Consider the following 11,351-nt stretch of genomic DNA (forward strand, 5'->3'; position numbering starts at 1 on the left):
CTACCTTAAAATTTACTTAGAGTCAAAAAGGAATGCATATAGAGATAATTATTTACATAGTTTTTTAAATAAATTAGTAGTAGTATAGAGTTTTTTAAATATACTTGTATTCCGAACTCATCTCATCTTTCGCGGGTGGTAATGAAATAAACTATGAGAAAACATACGTATTTCGAAATGAATTCTGACACGATAGTAATTTTAATGAATGTAAGTATGCTTTTTAATTACGAATCTACAATGTGTGTATTTATTCATAATATCAAATAAAGTTAAATGATTTGTTTGTTTGTTTATTTTTTAACTCCAACTTTCAAAGCGAGTGAACTCACGCGGGGCAACTAGTTAAAACTATATTTTCCCCGCTTGCTGGGCAAAATACCCAGAAACAAAAGAATTTGTAACTTATGTAAGCAAACACTGCATAATATTGTAGTTTAAATTTTATTTAGCCTTCGTTGCGCAAACAAACGTTAAGTAGATGCAAATAAAGGAAATAAATTCGGATACCGCTACTGGTGTTCTATGCATAAAATATTTTATTTGAAACGTTGAATTTGAAATATATAATATTTACAATAAATCGCTATCTGAGGATAAGATACGTACAATAAATTAAATATTTTTGCTACAATATGACATCGTACTGTTATTTATCACACGTCCGCCCCGATAACCACGACTACACTTCCTCTGGGATTCGCGTGCTTTGCAACGGCTATGACACCATGGTTTGTGATTATTTTAATAAATTAATTTCTTTCTCTGTAGTTATGACAGTAAGATTTTAACGTTAATTGGATTCACGAAATTCTATGTGACTTATTGCGTAATGTTTTTCGTTGTGCACGATTTTTTATATATTATTATTATTAAACATATTTATAAAGTGTGAATATGTCATTTTTATATTTTATTTCCTATTATACTTTTATTATTGTTGTCGTCATAAAATGTCGATATATTAAAGAGAAATGCAAGTTTACTTAAAGTAACACATGGAATCTATTCCCTCCTTTTTTTCTTTTCTAATAATATTAGTTGCCCTTAATTTGTAGTCATAAAAAAGAACAAAGACAGAGTCGAGTTGTATCGCCGATGTAACGCACACGATGCATTCATGTGTGTCGTCTGTATACTTCTGAACTAATAATTCTACTGGATAGTGGCTTTAATTACAGCCGCCGCATTTATAAGAGGAAAAATATTTTCAATTAAAAAAAGTGTTGTGATTCTTATAAGTGATAATGAAGTGGATTTCATTGTTGTGTTTAAAATTATTTATAATTACAAGTTCTGTTCAAACGGATTCAAATTTCACATTTACGTATGATAGTGAGTATTATTATTAGAATTCGTGATTTAATATATCGATGGGTAAAAAGTTAAAGTGGTTTTGGTAACCTTATGCGTATATCTTATTATCTTTATTAATATTTTCAAGCGGGAAGCGTTTGTTTGAATTGATTAATCTTAAGATCTACCAATCCAATTGAACTTGCGTTTTGCAGTCCATTTCTAGAGTAAGGTTATATATTTTGCAATATCACGCAACGATCTCCATGGGGTGGAGTAAAGTTTAAGCATCAAAGAATATTTGAGGTTCGTTTTTAATCGTTTGTTATACGTGTCTTTGCTAAGGGTTAATTAATTTATTTATACAAGACTTTATTTTATAACACAAAATGTATAAAGTACAGAAGCTATGTTACTTAATATTGAATTTTAACAGTATAATCACAAACAATATTAAAATTTTAGCATATTAATAATCAATATAAATCATTTCGCTAATAATAAAAGTTTGTTTATAATATATAGTATAGTAAAAGTAACTCTTTCTCTCTTTGCCTTTAAACGGCCAAATCTCTAAACCGAATCTAAAATGAAATTTAGTACAAAACAAGTTTGAACTGCAAGAAAGGACATAGGCTACTTTTTTATGCCTAACCATTCCGAAAAACTGGTAACGACAACTGGTATAATATATGTATGTGAAACACTTGATATCAAAAATTAATAATTTACTAAGAGAGAATCTTGAGCTATTTCACTTCGTTTTACTTCAAAACGGTTTATAGATTACTGCTTTTGTTGGCTTTAGATATTCATAAAGTAATAACTTTTAGTCGTGTCATAATTCAGTAAAACATTATTTATTACATGACTACCCTTAAAAGGAGTGTAATGTTTTCGGGGTTCATGTATGTAATATGTATGAATGAGAGTGAATCTTTATTCCACGATGGCGCTTAAATGTCTGAATATATTTTGATATATGATGTATAGTAGGAGAATCCATACATCATAGAGTTAGACTGGTTATAAATTAATTCACTGAGAGCAGTCGTGTTTTTAATTTTCCAGAATTGTTTTATTCAATTGATAAATAATGATGATATTATTGTATAAAAAAACTTAATTTCTCGCTGCTATATTTACTTAAAAGAATTTTCACAAGAAAGAAAAAAAAATGTTAATACGTTTCGTCAAAAGATTTCTGAATTGCATACGCGCGATCGGAAATGCGGTTTGAAATCCAATTTTGAAAATATTTATTTATTTCATCTAAAATATCGTTTCAATTTACTGAGTCAATTGAGGACATGACAGATATGCTTTGGTTTAGTGCAGACCCTGAGGACATGGGTTTATACCTGGGGTCGAACTAATAAAAAATTATTGGGTTGTTCTGTCAAAAAACCATCAATTGCTGTCCGGAGTCAATATATGTAAACTTAAATATTGAAATATAGAATAGATATGCTAATTAATTAATTTTAAAATATTAGCGATTTAAAAATCAGTCTGATTTCCCAAGATATAATAAAATTACCATTAATAGTTAATGTCATTGCTTCAAGTCTATTCGAATCGAACTTTTTCAAGTGGAAACTTCGAGACCGGTTCCAAGTTCGTAGTCTTGGAAATGAGCATTTAAATTTCGTGAAGCGATCGCTCAGATCATTTCAATTATTCAAAATGGCTTGATCAGTTTCAACGTATACGATCTTATAAATCATTGAAACTTTGTCTTGAATTGTATAGATTTTAATTTTATTTATGTAAATGAGCTGAGTTGGCACAGTGGCCAGAATACGTGAATTTTTATCCGAAGATTGTTAGTTCATATCCGTGCATGTACCGCTTAATTTGTGTTTGATTCATACTCTTACTCAACTGTGAAGGAAAATTGTTTGAGGAGATCTGATGTGTCAAATATTTTATTCCATTCATGCATCGGAACAGCGTGATGGAATAAGTTCCAAAAAACCTTCATCACAAGAGAAGAAGCAAAATAGAACTTTATATAATTGTATTATTCGTAATGTCTAATTTACCTGACGGAATACACGAACTAACACAAAACTATCTTTTACAGATACTTTATCTTTTAAATAGATTAGTTTTGTGCATGCGATGCAGACTTATCTAATTTACTTATCGAATGGATCGTTAATCGTTAATTTGCGACTTGTTACTAAACCATTAGTGTACGTTTACATTTAGTTTGTAATAATATAATTACGAAATCAATACCTTGTAAACCGTATTAGTAGTGACGATTATTACTTTGTATATTGATATTCGAATCTATTGAATATTCACTAATGAATAATAACGATAGGAAAATTTAGTCTCAGTAAAGTATCATATAACAAACAAGTATTTGTTATAGTAGTTCTGATAGCAATAATGAGCCGAGATGGCACAATGATTAGAACGCGTACTTCTTAACCGATGATTGCGGGATCAAACGCAGGCAACCACCACTGAATTTTCATGTGCTTAATTTGTGTTTAATTAAGGTTTACATAATAGGTTTCTTCACGATGTTTTCCTTTACCGCTGAATACAAGATGTACCTAAACACTAATTAAGCACATGAAAATTTTGTGGTGCTTGCCTGGGTTTGAAACCATAATCATCGGTAATGATGCACGCGTTCTTGATGGCCAGCCATCTCGGCCTAATTGGTCTCTGCATATTATATAAAATGTAAATTTTTCGCAACTAAATCATAATAAAATAGTTTTTTTTTAAATTATTTCTAACAATGTAATGCTTTACCGACCTGGTTATGATGCGTTATATTGACATAGCTGACAGATGATCTCCTTCATAGTTATGTTTTAAATAATAAATACAATTTAAATGATGCTTCTAGTGGCAATGCAGTGCAAAGAGCATATCTGCCAACACGGCTACAACTACGAGACGTTCTACCTCGTTGACTATGCGGACCGAAAAGCCGTTCATTCAGATCCCAGTATTGTATTCGAAATGCATATTGCGATACTAGCAGCTAGTAATGGACACATTCTTTTGTCGACTGTACCTAAGCCAGATGCAACAGATCCAGTTTATGAAATTGGTAAGTTAGAAACATAATTTCTTCTTTTATTATAATTAGTGACGATCTCCGTGGTCGAGTAGTGTGTACACCGGTTTTCATGCGTACGCCACGCCGAGGTCCCGGGTTCGATTCCCGGCCGAGTCGATGTAGAAAAAGTTCATTAGTTTTCTATGTTGTCTTGGGTCTGGGTGTTTGTGGTACCGTCGTTACTTCTGATTTTCCATTACACAAGTGCTTTAGCTACTTACATTGGGATCAGAGTAATGTATGTGATGTTGTCCAATATTTATTTATTTATTATAATTAGACAGACAAGGATATGAACAACTTCATACGTGTAAGTCAGTATTGGTTGATTCTGATGATTTGTCAAAGACTTTCTAAACGTGGGATTAAACCCATTAGGTTTTACCACACTTTCACGGACTTATTAGTCTTTTGTACGATACTCGGAGTACAGCAATTAGTAGTTACCACTTGGTAGATTTTACTTGGTAATTATTATGACAGGATTTGAATGTGTTTTTTTTTATATATAGTTGTCGGTGGTGGAGCGAATAAGTTCACGGAGCTGAGAGGAAATCTGAAAAGGAATGCACGAGCGTCCGCGAAGACAGTTGGCATTTTATCAACTGTTAACTTCAGGGCGTTCTACATAAAAATAACTGAAGGTAACCTATGTACATTCATAGTTTTAGTCTTAACGGCTTTCATTTGATAAGAATTATGACTAATGCAGGATAATCCTCAAATGTGGGCGTAAACACAGGTACACTCAGTGATTCATCGCTCTCAAATCATATGCGTCGACAAGTCCACACATAAATAGAGTTCAGGTACATGACCAAAGGCTTTACGAACTTTCTAAGATACGGGATAGAAACGGCTAATTTCCATACTACGGGCTGCTACTGAGTATTCAGCGATAGTTTATTTTTTTAAATCATTTAATTTATAACATGATACATGTTGCACACTATAGGGTTTAATAAATAACTTCATTTTTTAATACTTGTTATAGACGGCCTGATTGAGTTTGGACGAGAAGGTGAAATATTACCGATAATATCATATCAAGACATGAACCCACTGACTGTTCGATACTTTAGTTTTGCTGCTTGGAACGGAGTTGAGGCTAAATTTCTTTTTGATTGTCCAATACCCTTGGCTAATGGTTCTAGCGGTAAGTATCAATTAAAAAAAATATATAATAGTAAAATTCTTAATTCAAAGTTAAGATTTCAAATCACTTATTAATATTGATAGATGTATAAATGTAATCATCGTCATCATCTAAGGCACTGCAGTCGTGGTTGGGTCTCCTCCTGGTCAAGTAGATTTCTTCATCTGGATTTTGGTTTTCTCCTTTCAGTTCTTCACACCAAATTAACGTAATATTAGTCTAAAATATTATGTCACAGCTTTGATACTTACTTTTTACGACGGTTCTCTTCGTCCAGTCTGTCAAAAAAAGTTAAATATTTAAAAAAATATATTCGATTTTTAAAAATATACATATTTGATTAATCTTATATTCCATGCTAGGAAACCTCTAACAATGCAAGCTCATATGACTCAATATTATATTTGACAGGCTTTTCTGTTGTTCTTTTTCAAACGCGAAACATATTTGTGTCATTAAGTAGGCAATTAAAATCGTCAAATATTTTGTTACATATGAATACTATGATGATGTTCTCGTGACCGATTTTGGCCACGGCAGCCATTCAAATATGAGTGCACTCTTTTTATTTGTTTTATTTGTTTTTCTCTTTATGGTATACAATAAAAGTATACAGTAAAGTAAAGTACGACAACATATCTGATACAACCGGGAATAATTCAAGCGTAGAATACACGGCTTTGAAGTTCTTTTCAAGCTACGGGAATGTGCTCACTTCTTACTTTCAGACTCTGGGCTGCTACTAAGTTGTTCTATAGGACTGACTTTTATTGAAACGATCGGCAGTTTAGACTCAGCACCTTGAGATCTGCGGCTTTATTAACTAGCGTATTGGCTGCCTTGTTTTCTTAATCTATTGATCAACGAGGCAATCATGAATAGAAATATTAGTAATATAAGACTATAAGTTTGTACTACTTGAATATTGAAAATGATATATTTACATAACTTACAGTCACGCCTAGTTCTCAAGCAGTTGAACCAAAACTTACCAACTCAGAGAAACTCCTGCGAACTCTGCTATTAAACAAAGATCCATACCAACCACCGAGACCAAAATTCACTGTCAACATTGGAGTGAAAATAACAAGCATAATGTATGACGCATTTGAATCTAAATTGAGCACTGCTGTGTCTATCGTTCGGGTAAGTTAAAATGACAGATAGATAGATAAAACTATATTGTATTGTAGGTGTCGTAGGACACCTAGTTGGGGCGAAGTTGTTTTCGCAATAAATTAAATAAACACAATGTAATAAATTAACAACCTTGCGAATATATATATATATATATAGAGCAATACATAACATTATTATTAAAAATCTCATGTGTGTGTATTAAATAAAAATATATAAAATCGTACATGGGAGAAAGAGAGGGAAGAGCAGCCTTGAGGGGGTGTAACGCTTTTTCCTTGCGTGATGATTTCTGTCAGTTCAATTTACTGTAAGCCGCTTAAAAGAACTTCGTTCCAAGAATAACAAGTTATAAAGTGATTAATATATTTCCTTAAAATACAGAACGAGTATTTAGACAACATGAGCCGAGTTGGCCCAGTAGTTATAACGCGTGTATCTTAACCGATGATTGTGGGTTAAAATCCAGGCAAGCACAACTGAGTTTTCATGTGCTTAATTTGTATTTATAATTCACCTCGTGCTCGGCGGTGAAGGAAGACATCGTGATAAAATCTTTGTCTCTTATTTCAACGAAATTTTGCCACAAGTGCATCCGCCAATCCGCATTCGAGCAGTGTGTTGGAATATGCTCCAAACCATCTCCTCAAAAGGGAAAGGAGGCCTTAGCCCAGCTGTGGGAAATTTACAGGCTGTTAATATTGTTGGGTATTTAGACTCCCACAAAGATTGTAATTGTACGTATATTATAATAACAAAATTGCTTGTTTTTCTTTATATCCTAGCAATTTAGGTACTGCTAATTTGATCCAAAAGATCATACTTATTTTTAGAAATGGACCGATGATAGTATGGCCTGGAATCCAAGTAAATTCAACGGAACGACATATCTTACGTTTCGGCAGGGGCAGATATGGAGCCCAACTTTATCAGTTTTCAAGTAATATAACATTGCAATTTGTTATTATTTTGTAAAGTTAATTAGAAATTATCAGGATAAGATCCCATCTGGGTAGGTCATCACAATTACTGTGATCATATATCAGCAACATTTAGCATTTTAACTGTGTGCGGGCCAGTGTAACTACAGGCACAAGGGACATGATTTCTTTTTTTCCAAGGTCAGTGCCACATTGACGATGTGAGGGATGTATTACTTCTAAGAGTGCCAATGTTTATAAGCAATAATGACCATTTACCATCAGATGGCTCATTTATACAATGATGTTTTGGAATAGAAGAAAAATTTAAAGTAATGTTGGTGTATGTGATGATATAATTACCTTGATGTATATGAAAATAATTGAGCATCTTACTGGTTTCTACCAGATTATATTTATTCAAGCAATTGAATGCGTCACAAAGTAGTAGTCACCTTTACTCATACTCGTAGACAGGTGCATGACAATGCACTCGCCATTGAATTACAATCCAAGGGATCTAACATATATTTTGCTCTCATAATAAACACTGGCACACAGACTTTTCAAAGTGAAACATAAGAATTCGAAATGTCGATGTTTGGGGGTAGAATAATTGACAGGTGCTAGGAGAAATAGGTTATGTCACTTTTTTAAATAATGGTTGGAGAATACAAATTACTGCTTTTCTTGGTGATTTGGTAAGATCTACATTTACATTTAATTTAATCTTGTAATACGACGATTAAAATATATAAACCTACTCGTATTATTAAAAGAAAAGAATCATTTTTAAATACTATAGTATTTTTAACAAAATTTCTGAATTTTTTCATTTCAGCTCTGATTCGATCAGTATGCTAGATGCTAAGAATCAGGAATTGATATATATGGTGAATAGCGGCGAGGCGACCCTACACATGCAGACATCGATTCAGACTTGGTGTTTTGATTACGATAATACGATAACGAAGTGAGTAATTAACTCTAGATTCCTGCCACGTGGTCATGATTTGTATAGTAGATGGATTTTCCATTTTGTATAATGGTAGCCTAGGCTATTCTATTTTACTTTTTAATTTCATTAAAGAAACATCACGTGATATTTATACTGCTGGGCCAAAGCACACGTTACGGAGAAGGCTTTAGTGGATTATGCTACCAAGCTTTTCATATACACGTGACAGATTTCTTGAGACATTCCAATTCACAGCAGTTTATTTTCAGTACCTTCAACTTTACAATGCTGATCCTCCATGCCTCCAAGTTACGTAGTAGAGTAGACTTTTCCTCAGAAATTGGAAGAGAGTGGTCTAAGTCCTGAGTTACTTCATATAATACGGCTTAATAAATGTTAATAAATGTATTTGATTAATTTAGATGGCCACGTGATGAGTACCTGTGTACAATAGTTTTGGAACCTTGGGAACTTCATGATCAGATAGTTCTAAGGCAATTAGATGCTAATAGTGATGCCATGAAAGCGGTAAGGTTCCAATTATAATTAACATAATTTATTTAAATTTAAGTTTTTTTTTAAATATAATATAATATAAATGCACTATAATAGATCTATTAATTTGTGAATCGTATTTAATGTCTTAACCGACGAATGATTGTCAACTTTGTATTATAAAACTATATTTAAATTAAGTAAATATTTTTTTTTAATAAAATAAAAATAAATAACTTTAGGTTAAATATACAGAGCGGCATGTTCAATACCTGTACATATAATCCGTCCGATTTTCTGAATAAATGTACCAAATATCGGTATAGTCATAATATTAGTTGTAGGATTTTTTGTAAGCCTGTCTTTTGGTAGATGTCGTCCACTCAATACATATTCTAATGCCAAGAAGCAATGCTTTGTATTGCTGTGTTTTGGCCTGAAAAGTGAGTGAATCAGTGTAATTACAGGTACAACAGACAAAACATTTTAATTTCCAACGTAACGCCGAGTTGACGATATCAATAATGTTTAGTATCTTTTGTAGAACCTTTATTTCTGTAGTGGTGACGACTTACCATAAGATGACAGATTTGTCCGTCCGATAACTTATATTATTTATATATAAAAATGTACAAATTTTCATCGCAATGAAATACCAAAATTCCTCAGTTCACAGTGATTGATGACGTTGTTCAAAACGGTTGGGATGTGAGTACTCACCAGTACGTAGTAAATTCATCAGCCTGGAACCAAATTTATACCTTCGACGATAATAGTACTCATCTCAATGACAGATATATCATCAACGTCAGCTTGAAACGACGAGCAACTTCATATAATATTGTTTTCTATACGCCTTTATTAGGTGAGATATTTTGATAAGATTTTAGCGACATGAAGTATTGACAATATAAATTAAGTTATTAATTTGTGTTTTTGTTGCCTTATTGTTCATGAACGCATTTTTCGACTCTGTATTTATAAAAATACTTAAAATTATATATAAAATAAAAAATCACAATTAGCTGTATCATCAAAGAAACATTCAAAACTTTGGTAAAGAAATATAAAACCATTTTTTATAGACATTTAGTTCTAAATTTTTATATTAAAGTATTTCCTTTACAGTACTCGTGACATTTGTTTTATTATCGTTCTGGAGTGAGCGCTTGAACATGAAGAGGGTTTGGTTCTATGGATGTTGCACTGTTGTTATTTGTATGGGTTTGTGCAACATTGATTTCTTGGTACCCAGCCACACTGTGCCTACTATTAGTAAGTTTTTGTGTTTCATTATTACTTCTACGAAGTTCTACGAAGCTCCAATAAAGGATTGTAATATACATATGACAGAATTTGATCCGATTCACCACCAATCACGAGATGAATAAAGTTATAAACATAAATTAAGTACATATTTGTCACCTCGTTTTTTTTCATTAATGAAGCGAATATTTTCAGTGATTCTATATGTTGCGGTTTTGGGAGGAGTATTGTTAGCATTGCTAGTGCATGTAGCGTTGATGACGTCATTGGCCAAAAGAATTTGCAAGACAACCTTTATCCAGAATAACTTGACCTCACAGTGGTTTAGAGCCTTATTCTGTTTGCCACCTTTAAAGGTATATTTGAACTTATAGAAAAGTCAGTTTTAAAAATAAGAATTTAATATTTTTGTTAAGATTTTTAATAAAAAACAAAAAAAGCTCAACTAATGGTAATGAATATTCTTTTTTTTAGGTATGTCAGATATATGAAACTGTGGACGAATGTTATACGAGGCAAGAGGATGACGATTCCGGTGTGATGGGTTCAAGAAACGGTAACATAGAAGAGATGCAGAGCGACAATAAAGAATACAGTGAATCAATGGAAGTTGCAGAGGCCATAGACAAGTTGATGTTTTTTGTATACTCTATATCGTTTGCAATAATGCTTGCGTTACACTTCTGAACATTCGTCGAGTATAACGTGTACTATTGTTTAGTAAAAAAATATATATTCAAGAGTAAGATTATGTGATTTTTATTAAGGAATCGTAAAATCCATTTAAGCAGGTGGATTTACTAACAATTTGATAAGTGGTACAACATTAGTTCAAAACTAAGTGCATCGAACAATGTTAAGTGATTGTGTAAATCTAGTGTGTTTGCTGCATTATAGCAGAAACAAAAGATAGTACAAGTGATATAATGGCAGACAAAGGAAACTTGTACTCGACGTCGGAGGGCGTGAAACTAATTCAGTGACTATGATATCTTTGACAAACGTCTTTCGAAATAATAACAAATTCAAGATCGT

The 11,351-nt window shown here is 32.4% G+C and overlaps 1 protein-coding gene across 1 annotated transcript; it reads left to right on the top strand.

Moving 5' to 3' along the window:
- The first annotated feature begins 1,133 nt into the window (after positions 1-1,133).
- Positions 1,134-11,051, top strand: LOC113401921 (acetylcholine receptor-like protein cup-4). Its single transcript, XM_026641999.2, has 12 exons — positions 1,134-1,335; positions 4,169-4,375; positions 4,897-5,028; positions 5,379-5,540; positions 6,496-6,686; positions 7,511-7,617; positions 8,439-8,570; positions 8,978-9,083; positions 9,720-9,915; positions 10,179-10,325; positions 10,512-10,672; positions 10,791-11,051. Exons 1-12 carry the CDS (start codon positions 1,248-1,250, stop codon positions 11,001-11,003), a joined length of 1,842 nt encoding a protein of 613 aa, XP_026497784.2. The 5' UTR covers positions 1,134-1,247; the 3' UTR covers positions 11,004-11,051.
- The last annotated feature ends 300 nt before the right edge of the window (positions 11,052-11,351 follow it).

This window comes from Vanessa tameamea, chromosome 23, assembly GCF_037043105.1.
Source record: "Vanessa tameamea isolate UH-Manoa-2023 chromosome 23, ilVanTame1 primary haplotype, whole genome shotgun sequence".
Taxonomy (NCBI): Eukaryota; Metazoa; Arthropoda; class Insecta; order Lepidoptera; family Nymphalidae; genus Vanessa; species Vanessa tameamea.